The sequence below is a fragment of the Orbicella franksi genome, chromosome 2 (genome assembly GCF_964199315.1).
Source record: "Orbicella franksi chromosome 2, jaOrbFran1.1, whole genome shotgun sequence".
Lineage (NCBI taxonomy): Eukaryota > Metazoa > Cnidaria > Anthozoa > Scleractinia > Merulinidae > Orbicella > Orbicella franksi.
This window is the reverse complement of record NC_138146.1, coordinates 25767488-25795206: the sequence shown is the minus strand read 5'-3', so window position 1 is coordinate 25795206 and position 27719 is coordinate 25767488. Positions and strand designations below refer to the sequence as shown.

At 37.5% G+C, this 27719-nt stretch overlaps 1 protein-coding gene across 5 annotated transcripts in view; it reads left to right on the top strand.

The window, feature by feature from the left end:
- The first annotated feature begins 2646 nt into the window (after positions 1–2646).
- Positions 2647–27719, top strand: part of LOC145478947 (short transient receptor potential channel 4-like) — a 27085-nt gene continuing 2012 nt past the window's right edge. The window contains exons 1-13 of one of the 5 annotated variants that reach the window (XM_081457156.1): positions 2647–2703; positions 4805–4903; positions 13471–13503; positions 14003–14139; positions 16666–16884; positions 17456–17638; positions 17711–17798; positions 18233–18443; positions 19161–19529; positions 22069–22095; positions 22766–22955; positions 23734–23880; positions 24128–24236. In XM_081457156.1, coding sequence (XP_081313282.1) covers positions 4828–4903; positions 13471–13503; positions 14003–14139; positions 16666–16884; positions 17456–17638; positions 17711–17798; positions 18233–18443; positions 19161–19529; positions 22069–22095; positions 22766–22955; positions 23734–23880; positions 24128–24236 — 1789 coding nt within the window. In that variant the 5' untranslated portion in view covers positions 2647–2703; positions 4805–4827. Of the gene's footprint in view, positions 2704–4804; positions 5964–6476; positions 8839–9044; positions 13504–14002; positions 14140–16665; positions 16885–17455; positions 17639–17710; positions 17799–18232; positions 18444–19160; positions 19530–22068; positions 22096–22765; positions 22956–23733; positions 23881–24127; positions 24237–27719 lie in introns of those variants that run through there. The other 4 variants (XM_081457158.1, XM_081457157.1, XM_081457160.1 and 1 more) reach the window with 4 other exon arrangements.

The window sequence follows — 27719 nt, the reverse complement described above, 5'->3', positions numbered from 1 at the left end:
CTAGTATATCAAATTGTCGAGTAGAAAAATTTTATACATGTACTTTGAAAGCTACTCATACAGGATTGGGATTGTCTGAGTGCATCAATAAAATAGAAATTATTATCACACAAACAATGCCACCAATAACTGTAATAATTTGTAACCTAATCAGAAAATTCCACCCTCAATTAGAGAAGGTGGGCCATGACTAAATAAACCAAGACTAAATAAAGAAGCTAAATTACACTTCTTGTAGTCCTTGTACACAAAAAGCCATCTACAAGAAGACATGTTGACTTCTTCAAAAAAGGTACAAAATTTTATTTGTCACATTCTTTGGCCCCAAAGCATATTTGCTGCGCAAAATTCGTTCACTTACTTACTGTAGTAAATGGAAATAACTCAAGACAGGTTATATTAAATACTTGCCCTTCTACAACGAGATATGCTTCATCAATTACGACAGCTCTCATATTGCGTCTCACATCTTCACAATCCAATAACTTCCTCAATTTTCCAACAAATACCTCCGGTCGGCCATAAATTATTGGATATTGCTTGATATCTCTAATTTCAACCTCGCTCAATGACTCAGTATTCCGAACCATTAGTCAGCTGACCTGCAAATCGTTGAGCTTCACTGTTTGACCTCGCATCAAGGCATTTAAAGGCGAAATTAAGAACCAAAATAAACGATTCACTTGCTCCAAGCCAGGAGTCAAAAACGCAGGGCAGGAACTGAAAAATTATTGACTTGCCAAAGCCTGTCGGTAAAACAGTAAGATTGTCTTTCTTTAAAACTAAAATGTTCCTTATCGCCTCTTTCTGTTCAACACGGAGGGAAACAAAGATTCCTCGAATCCTGGCTCGACGGAAGCTCGACGGCCGCCATTGACAATCCCAGACAGTATATGTAGAGACATTACGACTGCATACATGAAGACCGAAAGTCTTAGAATCTAGGACTGGAAAATCTTATGTCTCCAGAGCCCTTCGATTCTTGTGCCAAAGCCCTGCCGGCTAAGAGGAGCGAAAAAGGCTATGAGGACTAGAATGAGGACTATGAAAAAGGCTATGAGGACTAGAATACAGAAAGCGTGACTACTTCAATCCATCAATTTCATGCATTTCGAGTAAATTAATTTTAATTATGTTGCCTCTTTGAAAGTAACATGAATATTTGTTATTCTGAGTGAAAAACAAATTACAGTGAACTATCTCAAACAGTGGACATCCCTGAGACCAAATTTAGTTGTCCACCTTATTAACTTAAACAGTACTGAAGCTACAGTAGTTAAACTTTGTGACTTTTCCCGTGAAAACCATAATAAACATATGACTGTCTATTTGGTTCGTTTAACGGACACTGGAGTGCCTCTGTTGTTCGTGGGCAGCTTTTGCCTACAAAACATCTCGCTCAGTTGATATGATTTCAAAAAAGCGTCAGAATTGTTTCTTCAATCTTTTCGGTTGCTTTCAATTTTCCTGTGAATGTTTGTTACTAATTTGAACTATTTCATGAGGTATTTATCTTAACGCTGATCGTGCCGTAGAAATGTAAGACAACAAATCTTGAGCTAACACGCATTGACAACAGCATTCATAAGGAATACAGTTAAGAAAGAAATATTGAGAAGATATTGTCCATGATAAAGAAATATTAATGGGATATTTACCATAATAGACGGTCTTTAAAAAGAATACAAGCATCACAGAACACATTATGGAAAACTCTTATTGTACAGTGAAACAGCAAATTTCCACACTTATTGCTTCGACTTCCTTTCCATCGTGAACGGCAGCGTCATTTCCGGAGTTAATGATACAGGCATTTACGGGTACAGCCTTCTCGAAGGATGTTTTTTAATGATAATAATAATAAGAAAGAAAACAAAAGACCGGCGGCACAGAACACATTACCGGCAGAAAACTCTAGTTGTATTGGAACAACAAATTTCTACGCTCGATGCTTCGACTTCTTTTCCGCCTTGAGTGCCCAACGTCACTTCTGGCAACAGCACTCTGAAGGAATGCATTTTAGGAAGATACATTAATAGCATACTTACCATAATAGACGGTATTTAAAAAGAATACAGGCATCACAGAACACATTATGGGAAACTCTTATTGTACTGAAACAGCAAATTTCCACATTTATTGCTTCGACTTCCTTTCCATCGTAAACGACAACGTCATTTCCGGAGTTAATAATACAGGCATTTCCGGGGACAGCCTTCTTGAAGGGTGTATTTTAATGATAATAATAATAAGGGAAAAAAAAAAAACGACTGGCGGCACGGAACACATTACAGAAAACTCTAATTGTATTGAAACAGCAAATTTCTACGCTCGATGATTCGACTTCTTTTCCACCGTGAATGCCCATCGTCACTTCTGGCAACTAGCACTCTAAAGAAATGCATTTTTGAAAGATATATTAATAGAATATTTACCATAATAGACAGTATTTAAAAAGAATACAGGCATCACAGAACACATTATGGAAAACTCTTATTGTACTGAAACAGCAAATTTCCACACTTATTGCTTCGACTTCCTTTCCATCGTGAACGACAACGTCATTTCCGGAGTTAAAAATTAATATGAGCCATGATTGGATAAATATGTCCTTGTTTCAAGAGCTCGGTCAAAATAAAAGCAAGACTTTGTTTAATCAAGGCAAAGAGTTGCAGGTGGAGCACAGCTTAAAAGCACTTCAAGGTAAGGTAAATGGTGTCAGTTTTTCAAACTCATAGTCCTTTCCTTCGTGTTTGATAATAAGATCAAATGTATAACTTCCAGTCTCTTTGTCGTACCACTGATCTATTTTGTCAAATTTTGGATCAGTCATTTGTATGGATATTTCAATGATGCATACGATTTTCGTTTTCCTGTTGTTCGAAGTAATTTGGCACTGCGCCATGTATTGCATGCTCACCGTTCAGATGTAATCACTTAATGTAAAGAGAATTTAATTTTCCCAGTGTGACATTTTTCTTTACTCTGGCTTGTGTGGTACTGAATGTAAGTCAATTAATCTACACCGTGCTGTATTGACAACAGCACATCGGAAGGAATGCCTTTTAGGAATAAATATTGCCATATTCACCATAATCGACGGTATTTATTAGAAAACCAGGTAAAACATAACGTTATGGAAAACATAAATTAAAGATAACTACCAAGATAGAGAAGGAGATTGAAGAAAACTTCAAGTAACAAATCTCCACGCTTGCTGTCTCGACTTCCTTTCCAACTTGTTTCCGGAATTAACGCTATATGCCCATCTTTGTTTCCTGCTTGAATGATATGATTATTTTCCCGTTTTGAGAGCTCGGTCAATGAAATGGCATGGATCAGAAAAGTAGACTACTCTGCGAAACATGACATAATATCACTCATTCTGACTTACGGCTCGCACCGTAAGTGTCATTATTCATAGCTCGCCAGTAAAACACGTATGTTTATTTTATTTCGTCACATTTTTGTTGGAACACAGGTCTATTGCCATGATGCGGGTTTCTTAAATCAGTAATATTTTGTTTGCTGCAAGCTTTCTTTAATTGTTTCGTTTTCCAATGTTTGTTTGCACAAATACTCCAATGGAATGAAATAACTTTCACTGAATATGATTCACTTATTCCTGATCTTGTCGTTATTCTATATAAACTTGAAATTTGTTTCTCTTCGACACACTCTAACACTTTTGGCTGCTGCGCGATCTGTCTACAGACTGTGGACATAATAATTGATAGTGGTTAATATAAATATTTGGGGACTGCGCAAAGAACCGAAGACGATACAAACTGTCATTACTGTTATCAGAGAAGTAAGAAATCGCAAACCGGGTGAAGTGTTCCGGCTTACAGTCTAATCGTGATTTCAATTAAGTTCGGTTACAAAGAAATGGAGCTGGGTTTAGAGGAAACTGATTGAACACAATATAATATCGTAGTTGTGTTGTTATTCGTTCATGACCACAGGTATAATAAGAGCTCGGTTGCCGAGAAATGATTTAAAAACGTCAGGATCCTCAATCATCCGACATCGTGGTGTGAGTTGGCACAGGAGCACGAGTAACACAGAAAGAGTAAATACCTCAACCATCCATAATTCATATTTGAAAAGATGTTTTGCTTGGAATAAGCTTATATCTTCCTGCCTGTGGCTTGTTTGATGAAACCTAATTGAGCAAGTTAAACTTCTGTTTTAAAGTACGATCATTGGTAAAGAGGACAAGATTTAATTGAAATCTAGCTAATTGACATGTTAGTTGTGTCTGAAAAACTGCTGGGTAGCTTTCGATGCTATAGAGATTTTTGCTTGAGTCATAAACTTGTCCGAAATGTCACGTAAGAAGAAACTTTGCTGATATTTTGTTTCTGAAATTCATTTTATACTTGATGGTTTGACTTCCTTTCCGTTTGGACCTCCCGCTATATGACGTCATTTTCGGACAGAATAAAATTGAGTCTTGCTAACTGCTGCAAAATAAAATATTTCGATAATTCATTTAATAGCTGTTACAGTACTTGAACAGCGAAGTTATTTCTACAAATTATCAATTAAAACTGTAAAAAAAGCAGTGTAATAATGATAAGTGTATAATTCACTGTGATTGCATGCTTTCCGGTTGTTGTCGTTATAGCTTCCGTAGTAATGTATCTCCACTAACGCCAATTGTCTCGTTTAATCGTTCTTTGCGTTAATTCTAGGACACATTAATTTGCAAGCTGTCCGGTGCGTTCATTTGTGCAGTGCCCTTGACAGTCTTCCTTCCATGGGTAGCTTCTATATCTAATAAAATCTATTTTGAATTAAGTATTTTTCAGGAGTTCCATTAAGATGAATAGAGCAAGGAACTTTGCAAGGAACCCTTTGGATTTTCTTGGGTTCAGGAGGCACGGCCCCTCTAAAAAAGGTACACCTAATTACTGTGTGGCCCACACGAGTTTAATGCTATAGTTTTGAAGTAGCTAGCATAAAACCATTACCTTGTAAGACACAAAACAGACTAAACATGTGGCGGTTACCGCTATTTATTTATTTGTTTATTTATTCATTCATTCATTCATTCATTCATTCATTCATTCATTCATTCATTCATTCATTTATTTACTTATTCATTTATTTAGTTTTCTTATCCAACCCGGGAAACCGCACAAACAAGATACGCACAGTAGTTTCTGTATGTGTTTGTTTTTGTGTTCTTTTTATTATTATTATTACTGCGATGATCAATCATGTCTTGATTTCTTTCTCCGCAGTTCAAATATCTGATATTTCATATATTCATTTGCACTAATTCTTACATAACACATAGTCTCAAGTCATATTTTTTCGGCTCAATGCCCTAAAAGGTAATGCAAAAGCTCCCGCTGTGGACCTTTTGACACTAAGCACCCTAAGAGGTACCAAACCACGCTTTTAACCCCTAAAAGTTGTGACGAGCAACCCCGTCATTTTTATATCGGAGTTTCCCCCGCGGGGTCCAGCAGCAGGTGCAGGGCCCTGGAAGAAATTTCCGGCCATTGTAAAGGCAAAGGACTGTGTCTAAAAGGTGAAAGACGGTAATCTTACGCGAAATTGGTTTAGTCCTTGGGCCAGACCCTTCCAGATGTACCACTCAGAGGGACAAGCTGAGAGTGTGACAAATTTGAAGCTAGGTTGGGGGGTGATTACAAGATGTTATCATAGCAACCCCTAAAAAGTAGCTTTCTTGTATATTTTATTGGCTGAAATATCACCAAAATTCGCTTCTGCGTGAAAACGAGGCTTGTTTTCAAAAGTCATATTAAAAATATCAAGCTGGATCAAAAATAGTCTTCGCACATATAAATACAACAAGAAAGAACACAAATCATTTTTTAAGAACCAAATTTCAATTTACCTCTTTAAAAGCGATGATATAGTAAGTTATGGATTACTTCAAATGTTGCAATACATTATGGGGAAATTCAAGATGGCGACCTTCATAGCAGGTAAGTACGTTTGACTTATTCACTGATGTCGATAATCTTTAAGTAGAGATCTGATTAGAAATCAACAATATATACAAAATATTAGCTGTATAACTAAACAATAAGTATTTTTATGACAATAAAGTGATATTTTGAACCTCAAATTATATAAAAACTTACAGTACTTCGAGATCTACATGGACTCGACAGCCCAGCACTGTGTTGCCTGAATCATTAATTTTCATCGTTTGTAAGTCGTTATGTGTTTAAAACTCAATAAAAGCTATAACAAGTAGCTACATAACTAAACAATCAGCATTTTGATGGTTGTCTTGTGATAATTTGAACCACAAATTACGTAAAATATTATTGTCGCTCAGTCTTTGTATATATCACCACACTTTGATGCACCGTGTTAATGAATTCTGAATCCAACTGCCTTTCAAACATTTTAAAGCGTGTAACAATTTCTTCTAGAAAAAATAACAATATTAAATTGACTGTCCTTACTTTACCTCTTTTTGAACATTTAAGGAGCAGAACGAAGAACTCTAGAAATTAGCAATGCAGAAGATAACAAGCGACAACGAAAACGAAACGAGTGCTTAATTCACTGCAGTGACGAAAATGGAGAGTTGTCTTCTTTAAGGGCCCATTAACCGATTCATGCGCGCGCTCGCGCGTGTTGCTAAGGAGGTGAAATTTCACTTCCGGTCACTTACGTCAGCCTGAGCGCGGAAAATAAAAACAACTCAAAAACTTGCGAATTCGCTTACATTTTAGACGTTTTTCTTTGTGTTTCGCAAAATGCAAAGTAAAAAAAGTACAAGCGAAGACAAAATAAGAGAAAGACAGAAAAACAAGAGCAATAGAAGGAGAAAAACTAACTCCGTCTGGCTTTGTTTGATCTTACCAAAGTGCGCTGGTAGTGTAAATTGCGCACGCGCTGATAGGGTAACTTCCAATAGATATCGGGCGCACTTCCGGTTTCTTTAAATGCTAAAGGAAACGCGGTGTTTCATTAAATTCGGCCTTTTTCGACGAATTTCGATTAAAGCCAACGTTGGCAACATAGCTATGCATTCCTTTTTTGGAAATCATGCTTTTTTCAGAAAATTACGAATTTTTCGATATTTTGAAATGCTCTCAAAATCTGACCTTTTAGAAATTAAACAAAATCGATGCATAGCGTAATGAGGATTTAAATTAAAATACTAAATCAATGAAAAAACTCCCGGGAAAGTAATTTGCCTAGGAGCCTTCGCATTTTTTCTGTATTAGTCACATAACCATGGGCGTGGCCTGATGACGTCATCACTAGTGTTACTGATCAGGAAAAAGTTAAATCACATAACTAACTAAAAATGATGAGGTTATATGGGACTAAATTTTCCCTAGCAACGGCTCAAAAAGATCGGTTAATGGGCCCTTAAAAGACCTTGAGTCATGGAAATCACTACTGAATGCTGCGGTTATTCGTAACCATGAAGAGGTTCTCGATATCACGAAAACGTTAAAGGAAGGAGAGGTGCCCCAGATCTCCTATCATCGAAAATGTCGCAGTATCTTTACGATGAAAAGGGATGCCATCCCCCAACCCTCAGCATGTGCACGTGTAATAGATGGGATGGCTCTTGTCCACTGTTTGAAAGGTGATAAGAAGACATTTGCGGCAGTTGCTGAAACTCTTCCTTGCAGAGTTCTAAACGAAGGTGGAACAAGTGACAGGACTGATGTCGTCTTCGATGATTACAGCCGGAGGAATCCATAAAGAACGTCGAAAGAGAGAACAGGGGTGACGGTTTAGGAAGCGAATACCGCAATATTCAAGCCGAACACAAGGTTAAACAGTGGAGAGGATTCCTGTGTAGCTCAAAGAACAAACAAGCTTTCATAGTGTTTGTAACCAGCGAGTGGAAGAAAGAAAAGTACACAGAGAAGCTATCAGGAAAGACTCTGGTTGTCACGTGTGGCGAAACATGTTACCAATTATCGTCTCGAATAATGCAACCTATCAGTGAGCTCGAATCAACCCAAGAGGAGGCTGACACCCGAATCCTCTTACATGCAGCCCATGCAGCTAAATCGAGATTTGCTTTGGTCATCATAGTATCAGAAGACACTGAAGTGTTGGGACTTCTTTTGGCCTTCAAGAACTTTATTCCTCCTTCGGTATTCATTAAAAGTGGTTCACAGACCAGAGTCAAGTACATCGATATCTCAAGAGTAGTTGAGAGGGTTGGAGCAAGTGTATGCAGATCACTGCCGGGCTTTCATGCATTCACAGGGTGCGAAACTGTTAGTGCTTTTGTCGGACGAGGAAAGGTTGCAGGTTATCGAATTGTAAAGCAAATTAAAATGCTGAATTTCAAGAGATGTTCCAGCATTTGGGCATGTTCTGGAATATGTCTGATCACCTGTACCATAGTCTGCAGAAATTTACATGTGCCATGTACTGCAGCAACCCTTGGACAAGCGACATCAATGAGCTGCCATATCGACTGATCTGTTTGAAGAGAGGAGACGTTGATTCCAACCAACTGCCACCCAGCAATGATACGCTGCACAAACACTCGCTACGAGCAAACTACCAGGCTGCTGTCTGGAGACGAAGTTTACAAAGATGCCCAGCCATCCAATCACCAGTGGGATTTGGCTGGTGTAGTGAAGACGACAAGCTGGTCGTAGACTGGATGGGTGGTCAGCCAGCTCCGCAAGCTGTTCTAGAACTACTATCTTGCCAGTGCAGTAGGTCCTGCAAACTTCCATCGTGCTCCTGTATTGTCAATGGGCTGAAATGCACTGATATGTGCCGGCTTCAAAATTGCGCAAACATGCCATATGATGACGACGATGTTTTATCCGTTGACGACAATGACGATGAAGAAAGCGAAAGGTAAGAATCTCATAACCATAGGAAAAATATGAAATAACTTTCCTTATACATACTCTTACATTCGTAAGGTTTAGTTTCAAACGATGTACTCTTTTTAATGTATCGAATAACTGTTTGTGGTTGTCATGGCAACCGCTAAATGCTTTAAAATAACTTAGGTGTTATTTTTCTCTGAAATTAAACATGATTCTTTGTTTACTTTTAAGTGAAAATGATGCTTGACTGACGCGAAAAGGACAAGTCTCCAATGTGTTTGGTACTGGTATGGCTTCAGAATGGATGATATCAGGACAAAGAAGACTCGTTAAGGGAGCTCTTTAAAACTCATTAGCTGAATAGTTAATCCAAGCCAGTGTTAGAGTGATCTACACATGATTGAACCTTTTGACAACGTATATTGCAGTTGTCATTTTTTAAAATTAGGAAGTGAAAAACCTTATTTTCAGTGACTTTTATTTCAGTTGTGGACTCATTGACCATTTCTGTCTCCATGGCAACGAGACAACCTTAAAAAAATTTCCTTCTTTTGCAATTGAATCAACGTCCTATTCTGCTAGGCCTAAAATGTATAAAATGTTGTTTGAAAAGAATTGTACAATGGACATCGCTCAGAATCTGAAACTGTTAACCGGATCCGTGGTCATTAGGCAGTTTAGATGACGTCATTTTATCATATGTTTAGAGCAAGAAAGCTGCTGATAGAAGCTTGCTGTCATACCTTAAAATAGACTTCAGTTATTGCAGATTGAGAAAATATGTGATAGCACTTGTCACTCCACATGGTACAGAAAACCACTTTTGGGGGTCTTGGCCCATGGACTATTTGTGTGCGTTCGTTCGTACCGGGGAGGGGTTTGCAAAGAATTGTCGTGTCAAAAATTAAAAAAGCATGTGTGGGAGAGGGAGCGGAGGGGAGTGCGAGCGCGCGTTGGATGACGCATTTGGGATTAGGTGACGGTACGATGTTGCGAAAAGTGATTTAAGAAAAAACTTTGCAAAAGAAGCTAAAATTCTCCGACTGTCGTAAAACAAGTTCGCCCAAGTTGTAAAAAAATCTTACGAGTTCGTTTTGGCTGCTAACTGTGAAATTTAGAAACCGGGCGAATTTTTGGATTTCGTTCAAAATGTCTGGGGTGGCTCACTTACCTCCCTTGTCAATACAGTCAAAAATTTTTGTCAGTAAAATACTGTAAATAAAACCCCAATTGACCAGTTACCTCTATAAGGCGGCCGCGGCCACCATTTGGTCGTTCCGTTAACAGTCTGAAATCGAAGGTGACGAGTGGTGATTGAAACATACGTCTATCATGATTGTCTTGAATTGACTCCATGTTCACTAAGAAATTTATAACCCGATAGTGAAAAAACATTCAAGGTACACTAACCTCTATTAAGCGGCCATCTCCCATTTTCCCGAGGGTTGCAACTTATTATATGTGAACTAAAAATAATTGCACAGTGCGAAAAGACCTACAATGGGTACGAGTTTCGCGTTACAGTATTGCCCGGGGCATGTAGGTAGCAGTGGTCGAGTAAAAGATGACAACAGGGGCAATGGTAATTTATTCATTCTTTGCATTTCTTAATTTAATCTCTGCCTACTCAACACGATTGTGTGCTGACTGTGATTCCAAACCTTACGGAGCCTTACGTAGAAATTGTCCTACCCCTACCCCCTAAAATGGGATGACAGCATTGCGTGACGAACAAACAAGGAACCGCTGCAAGCAAGGATTCAAGCAGCAGTAGATCGAACGTAATATTTTGGCACAGTACAAAGCACGCAACTATCTACAAATGACTTAGCCGTTTTTGACTTAGATGCAGTGGTGATCACATGTATCGAAAGAGGGTCACAGATTCATGGTATTCGACCATTAAATAAGTTGACAGTTGGCGATGTACATCGGACGTTGTGTAAACAAAATCAAACTTCTGCTTTATGTGCGACGAATGGTGAGAGAAACACGTCAAATCGGCTTTTTGGACCTGTCTTTTATGGTAAATAAGGTTAGAAGATTTCGAAATTATCAGTTCTGTGTCTATTTCAACTTAATATAGGTCAAGTCATGTGGTGCATGCTAAAATATATGTCTCACCGGTAAATTGAAACTTGACGACGGATGTCAAATATTTGCGTTTTTAACGTACTTTGAAAAACTCTCGCGTCGCTCTCAATCATTTTTACTGCAATCTGTAGACCGTCCTTCTGCAATTCAACCACCAGAAGCTTAATCCATTTGAAGGTTTCGCACATAATGAAAATCAATTATTTTTACGACGTAATTTTAAGTGAATGAAATACATGTCTTTGAAATTAAATTATTTTGCAACCAAAAAAAATGCAGCATTCCCTAAAATCAACGCAGTCCAAATTTAAACATTGCACAAAAATATTTGAGTGTTTTAAAGACGGAAGAATGATGCGGTTTTGCATGCGAGGCTCTCAAACTTGTTTAATAAAATGGTGCATCAAAGGACGATTTTATCGGAATTTTGGTAATTTGCATATTTCTTTGAAATAAAAGGATATTTTACCAAAAAAAAAACACTACCCAGTAGTTTTTGTCATGCCCTAGCCTATCTACCATAAAAATATGAGCGAAATCGAATTTTCCACCCTTGCCAAGTTATGTTCCATAATTATGGACAAGGACTCTTAAGCATGAAAAACTTATTTATTAAATTACAGAGCTTGTATAGGAACGTTCGCGTAATTGCGACTTTCTCGGCTATAAATGATTTTATTAAATCCATTTTGAAATCACTGGTTATCCTTGCAATCTGATTGGCTCTCAGTGGTGCGATTTATTCTCAAATCGCACTATTTTTTTGCTCTAAATCGCATCTTTTTCTCAACCAATGAGAATGGGACAGTAAAACAAAACAATCAATCAGATTTCAAGATTGGTTTAAAGTAATCAATAAAATTTCAGGAAAATCATGCCATTAGACGGTATGAAAGAAAAAAAAAAAAACGTACCATCCACTGGGCATCGTGCACTCGAGGGAGTTTCACAACTCAAAAGAAATCCATCGCAGAATTACGCAGGATGCACCTTCAAATTCCTTCTCTAAAGACAATGAAAAGTCTCAGCCTCAACCACAGAAGAAAGAAAGGCCTACCATCATTGATTCAGGCGACGAGAATTGAACTTTTATACCTGAAGTAGACTATTTTCGTTCTGACTTCAAAACGGCTTGTTTCTTTGTCATGCTTGGATGAGTTTTCGTCACATGACATCGGTTTGCATACTAAATGAGACGTAAAGGCGTTTCCGGTTCCGCCTTTTCGTTTTAACACACCGGCTACTGGAACAATACACCAAAAATCTAAAAATTAAGGCGATAAAATTGTGAGATTTCAAAATGGATCTAATAAAGTGCCAATTGAACTTCGTGTCGTACAATTTTGGTCTGAAATCATACTTGTGATTTCAAATCGAACTCGCGCTGCGCGCTCGTTCGATTTTGAAATCACACGTATGATTTTAGACCAAATTGCGCTCCACTCAGTTCAATTACCATTATTAATCCAAAAAAAAAAATAATAATGGCTTTGATACCAGTCAAATAGCCATTCGTTTCACCAAATATCAGTGGAAAAGGTCTAATATTGGAGCTATACGAATTATTTAATTATTTAATTTTTTAAAATTTATTTTATATCTTGTTTCAGTGTGTAATTATTTAATTTTTTCAAGTGTAAAAGTTTTGGAAAAGGAAAGTTTATTTTCTACCATGACACCATTTGAAGTTTTAGGCGTGTTTTTTAATGCCTCGAATCGCGAAAACATTGAAAAATTTGAATTAAGTGGCCTCTTTGACTGTAATCATGAATATTTGTTATCCTGGATGAAAAACAAATGTCAGTGAATTATTTCGAAGACATGAGTTCTAATTCTCCACTGTCTCAGTAATTTAAACAGTATTGAAGCTATAGTTTTCAAGCTTTGTGACTTTTCCTGAAACCATTAAGGAAAATTTTGTTGTGTCAATTGTCTCATCAAATTTGTTGTTTTTAAGTTCGAACTTGCGAACTTGAATTTTATTCCAAATTCCTTACACTTATTGTTGCGTTGAAAAAGGGGTCGCAACCAGCCAACCAAGGAGGATGTTCGCGAATGTATTGTTTGAGAGAAGGGAACATTACGTCTTTCATTCTCATTCCAGCTTTCCTTGCCCACATTAGAAACTGATTACTTCTGATAACAAGACAAAGAAAGCAGTGACGTAACATTAGGTATGCCGATAGCAATTTTCGAACTGAAAAATTAGCCATTTTGCAATCCTCCGTAGGAAAAAGGATGGTGACTGGTACATTTACCTATAGTTCTTAGCGCACGAAAACCTTAACAACGTTCATAAAAACGTACAGAAACGTTAGAAAATCTTCAAACCTAGGCTACTTAATGTCCTTGGAACAGGGACGAATACTGTAAAAGAAATTGGCTTTCTTTGTCCCTTATAGGCTGTGGTAGGCTCGCAGGGCATTGTGGCTAAATGTACAGCCGCCATCTTTTTTCCTACGGTGGATTGACCATTGTGATGTTGCCATATGAACTAAAAAAAACAGAGAGGAATTTTAAGGCATTTAACGCTTTGTTTGTGGTATGTGCCTTTTCGTTTCAGTATACGATAAGACAGATGGGAAATGTACTAAAGGTTAGTTCAATCGCTATCTCATACTGTTAAGTATAGTATTTTATGTTTAAATTACGACTCCTTTAAACATTGCTGGAAAAGACCGGCTGACTATAGGATGTTGCCTTGACCATTATTTATTTCAATCCCGTATAGTAAAATTAAAAAAAAAAAAAAGCTCACCAAACTACTCTTCTAGCTCAGCCATTTTTTCGACGGAACTTTCGCTTTACGCCGAAAAGTTTTTAAAGCTTAGTGACACTTAAATGCCGCACTCATTTTCTATACACGGTCAAGCTCAGGAACCAATCAGAAAGCTAGAAATTCATTGATCAAAGGTTGAGAATTTAATATTAAATTTTGATGATTACGTTTAGGGGCCGACACTAACACGTCATTCAAACATTTGAATATTGATTAAGACAGATACAGCGCGGTCTTAAACAAGCCTTTCCCCCAAGTTATTTTGATCGAGTTTCATGTTTCCAAACTTCGCATCAAATTCCTTTCTTACCCTCAGGGGAAAGTGCTTTAAAGGAGCTAATAGACACCGGCAAGAGTCCTGCAGGCCAAGGCAAGAATGTTGATGAAATCAAGAATATTGTCACTGCGGAGCATTTGTGTTCTTGCAGAGATCCCATCATGATGGCTTTTGAGGTAATAACAGTAACAATAGGGAGCTTGAGCAACGACGACGGCGACCCCAAGGACAACGCCTAGTAAAAAATGAATTTATATTTTATCTTCGAATTTCGCAATTTTCTAGATCTGTTCAATGCACCTATAGGTTTCAAACTTGCTCAAGCTAAATATGTAACGCCAGCGATCTCCAAAACACTAAAACTTAGTCATTTCTCGTTGTTGTTTCGCAGAGGACGGGAACGAAGTGTACAAAGACTTACAATGCACGTGCAGAACCGCTGTTCTCCTCATTATACCTTTTGTTTGGGTTCTCGTTGACGTTTCCGTCGTGGTTTGCTTAAGGTGGCTCAATCTGATTTTCGAGTAACGATACTGTTCAACTTTAAGCGACTAGAGCGCCACCATTATCAATCCAACAAAAAAAATCGAACGTTACTGGTGTGCTAGAGAGAGAAGAAAGTTTCAAGCGGGTTACATTTCACCAGGATCTAAGCTACCATAGCAACGAAATGACTCCATACCCTGTTTTGCATAAGACCGAATAACTTGCCATCAGAGATAATTTTGGAAATGCGACGTGGCGATCTCGGACCTGACATAATTGTCTTAATGATGGCAAAATTAAAAAAAAAGCCATAGGAGCGTTTTCGAGAAAATTACGAGTGAAGGTTTAAGGTGTCAAAATACAGCAAAAACAAAGCTGTTTTGAATTTTATTGCAAGCTATGTCCACTAGACTCGATTAAATGGTATTCTGCTCTTAAATGAATCTTGAAATAAGTGTAGGAACTTTACAATGGATAATTATGGCTAGCTTTGCATACGTATGTTTCGTCCCTGCTAAGGGACTCATCAAAGACCTTTCGGCTAACTCGTCAAACATCGTGCTTGAAGTCCCGCTAGTATCAAAATGACTTCAAACGTTGAATTCTCACGCTTTTTTTTTTCAAGTTTGTGACTGGCATATTACGCAATTGGGAATCTTTATGTGATATAACACCAGATAGCCACCATCTTTCTAATGCTAGCGGGACTTCAAACGTAATGTTTGACGAGTTAGCGGAAAGCTCTCTGATGAGTCGCTTGGCAAGGACGAAACATACGTATGTAAGGCTAGCCAAAATTATAAATGAGTTTTATAACATCTAATTACCTGGAGTGAAAATCTCAGAGAAATCGCTCCGTTTGACTTCCAGAAACATTGGCTTGAATATCAACTGGTGTTGGGTGTTATTTTGCTTTTTATCAAAAATTGCCCCTAAAATTATATATTGGGCGGAAATTAAAAAACACTCGATGATTTTTTTTTTTTCAGACTTGGCCCTCAATGAGATTAATCCATATTCAACGTAATTTGTCGAGCTAGCACTACAGCAACAATAGAATATAATTATGTTACACTTTCACTCGTCTCGCGTTTACGTCTTATTTGTGTTTAGCATAAACATAGACAAGACATATTTTATTGTTATTGTGGTGCTAGCTTGGGATATTTTAGCATGCTTCGGAAAATCGCCGGAAAGCAATCGCGCGTTTTATGAATTCATAATATACAGAAATGTTCAATACAATAGTGATTCAAGACAAACGAGAATTGTAATAAGGACAATAAACAACATGAATGAAAATCAACGTAACATTTTCCTGAGTTGACGCTGAAAATAAGCAGCCTTAAAATGTTTCAATAAATTTGAAACTCGATCCGGGATTAGTCAAGTATTGCGGCTTGTAATAACATTTAAAACAGCTTTGTTTTTTGTTGTATCTGGACATCTTGAAACTTCATTCGTAATTTTCTCGAAAACGCTCTTATGGATTTTTTTTAATTTGCCATCATTAAGACAACTATGTCAAGTCCGAGATCTCGACGACGTTTTTCCAAAATTATCTCTGATGGCGAGTTTTTTGTATCATGTAAAATGGGGTTTGGCGTCATTTCGTTGCTATGGCAAATTAGATCCTGGTGAAATGTAACCCATTTGAATCTTTCATCTTTCTCTAACACACCAGCACCGTTCGATTTTCCGTTGGATTGATAATGGTGGTGCTCCAGTCGCTCAAAGTTGAGCGGTATCATTACTCAAAAATCTGATCGAGGCACCTAGAGATTCCAAATAACTTTAAAGACTATACAGCATTAATCCTTGTACATGTTTAATTTCTCACGTTCTACTTGCTTCACTGCTGGTAGTCAGCGCGCCGTGTTTAAATGAAGTTTATTGCATTGTATTTCATTGCGTTGCGTTGCGTTGCATTGCATTGCATTGCGTTGCGTTGCGTTGCGTTGTATTCTTTTGTATTCCATTGCATTCCATTGCGTTCCATTGCGTTCCATTGCGTTCCATTGCGTTCCATTGCGTTCGTCGCCCATGTTCCCTGGCCTTGTTAAGATCAAAGAGTTACTAATCATTACCGTTGACTCTGGAGCAAAAATTACGTTAAAGTACCAGTTGTGCAGACGGTGTCTATAATATGAAAGGTTTCACTGTAAGTTTAGTTAAACATAAATTAATTCTGGTTTTTTTGTAACAAATGATCTAAGGTAAACCGCACGCTTCTGAAGTTAGCTGAGACTTACACAGAGAACACGGAGTTCTTAAAAAAGCTTGCAGACCAGACTGAAGACTTCGCTGTACAGCTTATAGATCAGGTGACTGCCAAAGAGGACGTGGTTATACGGGACTTGCCTGAACACGTTGATCGCTATGCTTCAATGCTTAGTGGCATGACTGATGATGCAATCATCCTCTCACAAAAAAAGGTAAGTACAGTTCTCTCACTTCCATCTTCTAACCTTGAACACTCTTGCTAGACGACCGTCGTACCACAATCAGGTACGGTTGATTGTATTGTACTGCTATATTTAACAATCCAATCCTTGCATTCAAAATTCCCAAAACACTTAGGAATGGTTCACTTTTAATTCCTAATTTAAAAAGCGAACTCTTTTTAGCTCTTTCCTGAAAAGTAACACTCACTCACATTTGCAGGAAAATCTAAACTAATCTAGGCTATGTCATCCTGACACCACTGTGAATATCATCAATTGAGTGACACTATGTAATCGAACTTTTTATTGCATAATCATATCAAGGTAACAGGAGATCGGTTCTAACGTTCAGTAGGCTCTTTTCCCATTATTTTGACCCAAATTCCACACATATTAATTTAAATTCCGATTTCAGTCGCCCCAAGTACAAAGTATAGTGCAATAAATTAAAAGTAGAGTAAACATCCAGGGAAGATCGACTTTGAGAACGGTTATAGTTAGCGAAAGAAGAAATTCAGGTCATCCATCGCTGTAGATCTTCATTTGTGATCTTTACCTGCAGTTTGTTGCACACCCATTACTGCACAAGAGGCTCAAGATGAGATGGAATCTTGGTTTGCCTGATGCTTTAAAACCCCATGGGAAGTTTCGAAGCCTTCTGTTTTTGTTGATTCTGATAGACACAGTTTTGACTCCACTTCTGCTTCCAATCATTGGATACGCTTCATACAGAGACCAAAAGAAGGTATTCAAATACTCATAGTCTAAAACAAAGGAAGTTAGCACTCGTTCTAATTCTGTTTTCGTTTTTTGTCAGAGGCGAACATTTTTAAATAAAAACAAAGAAAGCAGTGAACTTGGACCCTTGAATGGTGAAAGATCAGATCTAGAGCAGGATGTATTAGGTAAAAGTCTGAGGTAACCTCTTCGCAAGTTTTAATAACTGTGCTACTGACCGACCGACCGACCAACCGACCGACCAACCGACCGACCATCCTACTGATCTACCAAAGGACCGATGGACTAAACAATGATACACAAATTATTTTATAAATGCTTTATGACAAGAACCAAATATTTTGGAATTGAGGTACTTCTTACGACATAAAAATCATAAAACCTTTATTTCTGTTTCCAAAGGAAAGAATCTTTCTACTCATAAACACATAAAAAACTAAACTTTAAAAATACTATTTTCACGAAATTTAAAAATTTACAAAATGCATGTAAAAATACATGTCAGTTATAAGCTGAGAGAGTTGCACATGGTTATCTTAACAGTTGAAGCAATTAATGAGCGAGATAAACGTCAACGCCTCGGGTTTATTTTCTTCAACAGACAAATACCTCAGTTTCTTTAACACGCCTCTGGTCATATTCGTCAAAGACAAGCTCAGTCAGGTGGTTTTCATTGCCCTTCACGTGCGTGTTTGCATCTTGGCTTCTACTGTTTATCCAAGGCTAGAGGAATACTTGATATTTGTTTTCTTTACTGGCATGGTCCTTAGCGAGTGCCAACAATATAGAGCATCGCCGTTAAAATACTTCAAGTAAGATATGCGAATTTTATTTTGAATATTGCCAGCTTGTTATTGATATTATTTTTGCGAGTTTAGAATTTTATCCGTCTAGACATACATCTGCTTACATTTATGAAACCAAAATAACATGAAATAGAAACTGGAAATAACACCGACTGGTTTAGTGGATTTACTGGCTCACAATGCTCAATTAAAAGTGCAGGCACGATAAAAGCGCGGAAATATTTTTGACACCTAGTTCCCAATAGAATGTTTTCGGTGAAATCGTGAAATTCTTGTTCTCTTTCACTTTGACGTTCCTCTCAACTAAAATGAATCACATCAACATTTGTCACATTTTCACGATTGTATTTCTCCTTTTTCTCCTCAGGATTACTTTCAATTAAGAAGATATATCAAACACGTAAAAGATCGTGTTTGACCACATCTCAGAACAACTCAAAGTTCCTCTTTTCTCAACTCGGTGTCTGGAAATGTGGTCAATCGTAGTGTTTCGCGTTTCGTATATTATGTCTTGATCGTCTGTTATAAAGTAATGTTATGCTATAGCGTATTTGATCACCACCAAGAGCCGTAGGAAACTGCTGATCTCAATATGTGGGGACTATATTATCTAGACTCCGGATCGGAGGTTAAGAATTTACCAAAAAAAAATCTATTCAGAATTGCATCGCAGTTAATTTTTTTTAACTGTACATTTTATCCCCAAAATTTGTACCCTTGTAGGGACATGTGGAATTACCTTGATGTTTTTACCCTTCTCATTTACCTCCTGATCGTGATCCTGCGTATAGTGACCTTTACTCGTGGTAGTGACCCTTACCACAATCGTTTGCTGGAAGTTGCCAACTACTTTTATGGCGCCAACACGATGCTTTTGGTCTTGCGCTTCTCTAGCGTCTTGGAGTTCAGCGCAGTCGTAGGCCCTTTACAGCTGGCGTTGTTTCGAATGCTTATTGACCTGGTGGTTATTCTTGTGCAGTTTTTCTTCGTCATCATGGCGTTCTCACTGGCCATTACAAAGAGCTACATAGCAGAGATGTCGTACATGACTGCAACTAATAACCAAACAGGAGGCGTGGCCAAACACAATGCGTGAGTTTTTTTCAGCTAGTTTTGCGTTATACTGTAATAAAGTTTACAACTGTTTTTCATTTAGGTCCCACGATCGGGGCTCTTTCAAGCCTTTTTGGCATTACTTGCTAATTAGAGAACATTGTTCGCGTCCTTTTAATTTGTCTTTGCTGCTTAATATTTTATGCAATGTTTGGTTTGCCCAAGTCTTAAAGGGACAGTCTCACGACTTGGCTAATGAGCAAGTCATAACGCGTGTAATTTTCTTGTTTAAAAAAAGAATCAAAAGTTAAGTAAACTTAAGAGTTAGGAGGAAAGTTTTTCTTTGAAGGTTTTACGGTCAGTCGCGAAAACGCTACTATACAGTTTGTACGATTCCCAAGTACCACTCAATTCCAGTGTTTATGAACCAATCGGATGCGGGTAGATAAGTAATACATGTGTCCAGAACACTGATTCGATGTTCAGTACTAAATTCGACACTTTCTTTGTTAATAATGCATTTAAGAAAATTGCTCGATTCTGATTGCCTTAAAAGGAGTGCAATTTTCATGTAGCACTTCAAGAGTGCTAATTTGAAACACCAGTGCAAATTACAACGACGATATCCGAAGTTGGTACGAAGACATTAGAAGACATTGCCTAAAGAAACAATTTGTACACGACCTGAAATAGTATCTTTCAAAGTGTATTATTAACAACAAATCATTGGATTATTCTTGCACAATTTGGAATACATTTTTCGAAGACTGCAAATTGCATTCGCCCTAGCCATTTTGAAAGCCTTTGAAAAATTTACTCGTGCTTATTTACTCCAAATTGCGCTCGAAATCATATGATTACCTATACAAATCCGTCGATATCTTCCACGACATTTGGCACCTATTATTCTGCTTATCCAGATTATAGTTTGTGATTGCTGAAGTACATAAGACTCGGTAGGAAAGGATAAAAGTTACTTCATTCTCACGCAGAAGCTTGGAAATGGGCCAAACCGTGAAATTCCTCAATTGGATTACGTACATTTCTAATACGTAGCCTTCTCATACTCATTAATAATTCATCAAGTTTAGACAAAGGAAATCATCGACCGTAACGGTGTTTGGATACCTGATCTTAGTCAGACTCTTAAGATTTTATTTCTCCGTTTTCTCGTTTGTTTTAGTTTCGATTGAGAAGATATATCAAACAATCAAGACCGTGTTTGATCACATTTCCAAACACTTCATCCAAACAGTTCGTCAAAAATACTCCGCTAGCTGCGCGCCGTGTTTTCAACTCTCCTGTCGGTGTTTGGAAACGTGGTCAAAGACAGTCTTTCGTGTGTGACATACATGAGTCGGAAGGGGATAAAATATAAAAGCACCCAAAGCAGGTCAGAAGAAAATAATCAGTAAAGATATGTTGTCTGCCGAGAGGTTTTTTTCCAGATTACGCCCGTTATAAATACCTAAGTTTCTGTGTTTGTAATCTGAAGAGTATTATAGCAATTTTGTCCCTTCACAATTTCGTGCCACTTTAATGTCGTGGACGCCGTTCTTTCCTTCAACTATTCTTAATACTTGAAGACTCTCTGTTGACCGGCGTGCATTAAGCGTCACCGGAGGTTTCGTGGGCTTCGAAACCTTCAATTTGTTGATGTCGATTGTTCCGCTCTCCAATCCTTTATAATCCGAAGCATCCATCTGGAATATGAGACATTTCATCTAAAGCAAACATATTTCACTACCGAGCTTAAAATTCATCATCTTTATCCCCTTAGCAAACATATTATACCTGTTTTTACCAGTGAATTAAATTTGATGCCGCTAAATGGCCCAAATCCTTTCGATTTCTCTGACACAGAATCAAAACAAAGTATTCGAGTGGTATTCTTCAAAAATTTGTTTTACAAACCTGACGAGACAAAGACTTTCTAGGAAGTCTTCTGGTTTTGGCTTGATGAATGTAAGACTAACTCTCATCCTTTTACCATCATGAAGATTTTTGGGGGGATTTTCGATACAGAAGAAGATTGGATTATGTTAAACCATTTATATCGATAGCTAAACATCATATCTGTAAGTGTGAACTGAACCACGTTTTATAAGGCCAAGATAAGGGCTCTTTATCAAGTAGAAAAAGATAGCTGCAAGGTGGAAGAAACTGACCAAACCTGCCGGGAGAGGATTTTGCCATATGCAAACTTATAATATAGGTCGCTTGCATGCATACCTCTATGTGTTGTACAACTTAGCTTTTTCCTGCTTGGTTAGTTGTTCTAGTGATAATGTAGCATTGTCTACTTGTTACTTCTGCGTTCTAATTATGTGTAATGTTGTGCTTGTATAGTAGGGTTAACTTATTTGTAATTGTTATGTTGTAATATCTACTTGTCAGAAATTAATACAAATCTTTGAATTACAAATAAAAAACAAAACAAAAAGCAAACACTCGCAAAGTATTCCGGCCGACAGAGAGTCTTAAATTAACAAATAAATTTATATATGTATGTTAATTATTTTATTTAATAATAATTGTCTTCAATACTGCTTTATTTCTATTTTGCTTTCATCGTAAGGTATTGCAAACAAGGGGAAGTCCAGTGGTAAGCTTATGTAATGTTTTCCATTTTATGTATGTCATGCACTGACAAACAGTTGCATGTATGCCGTCGTGGATATAAAGTTTTACTTATTTATTTATTTATTATTTATTTATTTATTTATTTTACTTCTGGACATTTGTTTTAACTTAAACTCATTCTAGCTTAACAAAATTTTGTAACTGACAATGGTAAAACAACATACACGATATTATACACAATATGTTGCTGCTAATCCCTCTACTTCTGTTTGCATCGTCTGTTCGATCTGAATCGACAACCCGCTTCGCATTCATGAACATCCTGTACCATTTCATAACAACTTATTTGAAATGCGATTCCGCTGAACACCTAGTGCTTTGCCTTCAGTGACCTTGCTGTTGCCATGCTGCAAAATAACGGCTGTGTCAATTGGGTAATAAACATTACTAGAAAATTGAATGTAGCCGGTGGACATTTCTAAGTTTGTATTTCACTAACCACCGATCGAACTTAAAACGACTGAAAAGACTAAAATCTAGAGTTGTATCGACATAAACATTAACATACAGGCAGTTCATATGTGATACTATATATATTCAATTTCCATCTTCAACTTGCGGTTATCAATTCTTATAAGGTACATTCAGGTGCAGGTGTTATTCACGGAGATTTTCCTTTTTGTTACCTCCAGCTTGTTCAAGACTTCCTGGCAGCTCGTCTTGTCTGTGTTTAGTCAAGCGGACTTACAGAAGATGGAATCTCATACCAGTTTTACCACGGATGTTGTAGCAGTTTTATATCTGATATTCTTGGTTTTGTCCGTTATAATGTTGATCAACATGTTAGTGGCTTTACTCAACCACACATACGACAATATCAAGGTAGGATCGACTCATAGCAACGATAATTTCCTGTTATTATTATTATATACATACGAGTGTTTTACTGGAAATGTACACCACCTGTAAAATTCATACGAATTTACATCTTGAACCGCAGTGGCGTATTTTCCATATCCTTACTAGTGACGATATCAATGAAGTCATTTCGTGGCATTACATTGCGCAGCTGCCAAACTTTGCAAATTAAACGCCGATTGAAAGATGGCGCTCGCGACTGATAGGGAAGTTAAATTCACTGAAGTCGGCATGAAATCGTTCACTAAGGAGTACGAAAATGCCAAAAAGTACCAAAAACGCCAAAATCAAGAAAGAAAATTCATGTGGCTGAAAGCTACTCAAGGAGTATTTTCAAGTAACCAAAGGAGAGATATTCAAGATATTCCAGTCGCCGAGCTGTAATTCACATACGGTTTCTGTTTTCGATTCGCTTCTGTAGTTTTTGGCTACATATTGAAAAGAAAATACCAAAAACAATATATTGCTCGTGGAGTATTGTTTTGGCTACTTGAATATAAAATTCATCTATGGATATCTTCTTGCCTCTATATACAGTACGCTTTTCCACTGTACTAAGCTACATGTATACCTGTATAGCATCGACATAATCCTTGGAGCTGACAATAGTAAAATCATTACACATACAAAACGCAAAATTGCAAAATTACTGAACCGATATTCTCTCAGACTGCTGCAACATCAAATGGAAAAAGAAATTACTAAGCAATGTTAATTAAATAATTTCCTTTGTTATTTACAGACTAATGCAGAAGTCGAATGGAAATTTGCACGTGCCGTTGTTGAAAACCAGTACAGAAATCTACATTCCATCGTTGTGCCGTTTAACCTGCTCTCTGTTCCAATTGATCTATTGTACTGCGAATTTAACGGTGACTCTCGACAAGAGGTAATAAGAAACTTAATTTTTTTGATTTTATATTTGTTTATCATTTACGTTTCATTCCCTAATCATTTCTAGTAGGTTTGATACTAAATTTACTTTTCTTAAGTCTGTGACTGAAGTTTGCAAGTTAAAAATCACGTCTTTGTAGTCTTTTTTTTTCTATATTTCAAAGTGAAAAAACACAAGGATCCTTCGAAGTCAAAAATCTCATTCTTATAGTTTACTACCTTTTAAATTTATCTGTTTTTAGGACGCAATTAATCGACTGAAAGAATACAAGACGTATTACCGCAAACGCTTGTTTCCGATAATCACTGAACGCTACAGAAAGAAATATGGTGGATCATTTCCTTTGTCGAGTAAGCCTTGTTTGATTTCATGAGACCAGGCTTGTGTTTATTTGTTTAACGAATAAAGAAGCCTAAACAGTGTATTACACTTTGATAAAACACGACGGGCATTTGAGAACACGAGGGAAATGTAGAAAACACGAGCCACATACGAGTGTTTTCTTCATTACTCGAGTGTCTCAAATGTCCGGAGTGTTTTTTCACGGTGTAATACACGTCTTAGGCCTAGGCTTCTTCATTTGCTTTATGATATAGAGGTTATCAGGGGCGTAGCGTCCATATGCGCACGTACGCCCGCGTGTACAGCTGAAATCTGGAAAAAAATTTAAAATGTTTTTTTCTTATTTCCGGCAAGCATGTTTTAAAGTTAACATAAAATTAGGCCTATTTTGAAATTTCGAGTTATTGTCTGTGTGTGTAAGTCTCTCCAGTATCTTTTCATAAAATCCATAAATGGTAAGAAACGTAATAGTGGACTGTTACCCTCCATGGCCCCCATACACTGTCAGCCTCACAAGTTTCCAGTCCTCAGTTATTTCTGAAGGATCGAGATGCTACCTTTAATACTAACATGCCATGTGCCTCAGGAACGATATTTGCACTCAATTGAGATTAGGAATATATACATGCGAAGTGTGACTGAAGTCAATGAATGACTGTGTGAAGTGCTAGAGATCTGAAAATCCGAAGAAACTATTACAGGATCCGATAACTATCTCTGTGAGTTTAAAAATGTAATTACTGTATTACGTGACACATTCGCTGGGAAGATTTGTCTCATAGCTCGAAACCCAAAACAAGATAACATTGACGTGATCAACAAGACAGCTCAACAAACTACGGATGCTAAAGGTAAGTTGGTCCTTCATCATTTTCAGTCCAAAAAAAAATCTGTTATGTTATTTGTTTTTAATTTCGTTTCACTTTAAGTTGTAGATTGGCTGTTAGCATAGTAAAGTTTTAGTTCTTTAATCTTATGTTACAGCGAAGCCCACTAAACTAACAGAAAGAGCCATTGATAACATCTACAACTACTGCAGCAGCGACATGCAGACCTCTAAGGGCGAGTTCAAAGCCAAGATCACAAGATGGAGGCAAAAGTGGAGTGGAATGGTTCCGAATGTGAAGCCAAAGACTTTGGTTGACACTCTTGATCATGCCAACCCTCAATTCTATCCCGAATGATATGTTGCTGTCATAAGATTGTTGACGTATCCTGTGTCCACTTGCACTGCTGAGCGCAGCGTCAGCAGTATGAAGAGATTGAAAACTACTTTACGAAGTACCATGAGAGACAGTAGATTGAGCTCTTTAGCGATTCTGCCCATTCACAGGGAAAGGATGTTGACATTGATGATGTTATAACAGAGTTTGCCCGTATGAAGGGTAGACATCTTGCCCTTTGCTTGTAAACCCTCTGTTTGAACTGTTGTTTTACCCCGTTTTTGTTGTAGCTTGCGGAAAACTTTAGGGATGGGTAAAATAAACAGCTAACTACTGCATTTTCCTTAGCATTTATTTATTGAAATGTCCCTTGGAAATTGTAGGAAATGGCATTTCCGAGACCCCAGATTTAAAAATTTCATGGGGGAGCATGTCCTTCGGCGCTCAAAATTGTCTTCTCACACTACGCCCCTGGACTGTAATGTGGCGAAAAACAATAAAACACGCTTTTTCTATGTTTTATTTAAGCAATAGAACACTCTTTCTATGGGTTTACCTCGCAATAAACCACGCGGGATTTACAGGTTTTTGGAGTATGCCCCCAACATCCCAAGTGGTTTATTGCGCCGGTAAACCCATAGAAAGAGTGGTCTATCGCTTTTATGAAATAACTATGGAAAAAGCCTGGCAATGGGAGGAAAATTTTTTGTACTTTTGTGATCAACTTGCTTATTCTCGTCAAATTCATGAGATGACGCGACAAACCAATCACAGCGACTGAAAGAATGAAAGCACAGACTCCGCGCCGGACACGAAATCTGCAGAGGAAAACGATGAAAACATTTCACGCTAAGAAAGTTTTAAGAGAGGAAAGGAAAAGGTTATCGGTGAAAGGCAAAAGGTATATTAATTAACTCGCAAGTATTCTGACGTGGAAATGCAGGGATTCTTAGCTGGAATCGGTCATCACGAAAGTAAAAGGCTGTACAAAAAGTGTGCAAGTAGTCCAAAGCTCATGTGCTTGGCGACGTGACTCAACGCAGTGTTAACGATAACTTTCCAAAGTTTTGCGTATGGAATAAAGGTTAGTTAAAGAAACGCTCCTTCCAAAATTTCTTCAGAATTTAATTACTTATGTTGAAGGCTATGAAGTCTGTGTCTCTCGGTATTTTGCTGAATGAAAACTATTGCCTGAAAGTTAAGCTTATGGAAACCAAATTCGTTTATCGTGTTATCATGAATGCATTGAATTTAAATTCAAAAATCAACTGATTTCTGATAGAAAGAAATATATTCCCTGCTTTTTTGACAACCCAAATTGATCAGTCAAGCCCAGCTGACTCCGTCCTCCACAGACTGTGGAAAGTACCGAAAAAAGGATTTAAAACTTCCTTAATTTTAATCTCAAAGTAACCGGAGTCGGCGTCGGTAAGATTCTGCCGTGGAAAAAACAGATAAACCTTTCTATGACGACCAACTTCTGGTCCTTTTTTTCCTTGCAAATTTCTTTGTTGAATTAAAAGATATTCGTGTTATTGATATCTCAGCCACTGAAAGGCAAAACTATTTATTACATTTGTTATAGCTAGAGTTTCGAGTTCTCTAGTTCCCGTGTAGAGCTGTCGTAGATCGGGAACCGTGGTTTACCGGTACAATATATAGAACATAGGTTTAGCAACTCTATTGACCAATCAGAGCGTGCGTAGTATCTCAATTATTTTATAAAGAAAAATAAACTTACTGATTTGCAATCAACATCGGTGGGAAAATATAATGGGGAAAAGGGCTCCTTGGGATACCTAACGTTTTCGTAGTTTGGAGGATATACCTACTGGTCCCAAAATCGTCATAAGGAGTGTTGAACTGTTTTATTTAGAAATTCTATTTAACATATTGATTCCATGTTGCCGTGCGTCTATTCAGTAATAGATCACAGATGACGTAAAAATGCGGTAAGAACAAAAAAGTGGCACACGAGGCGATAGCCGAGTGTGTCACTGATGTTCTTACCACATTTTGACGTCTTCTGTGATTTATTACTGAACAGACGCACGGCAACATGGAATCTATTTGTTTTATATAATAACGAAAGAAACTACTACAAATAAATCCTTTTTTTTTTATTTCAAAATCTTTCAACATAACTCGAAAGCCGGCCTCTGCCCACTTTGGCGAACACGAAAAAAGCCATTTGATGTAATCTATTGTCTATACAAATTGAAGCAATCTCATTGGTTGCTATGTGTAGCAAAGAATTTTGATTTGTCCAGGAAAATCACGCCACTGTCAAACTTGACTCGAGCGTCGCTTCTCGTGGAATGAAAACTT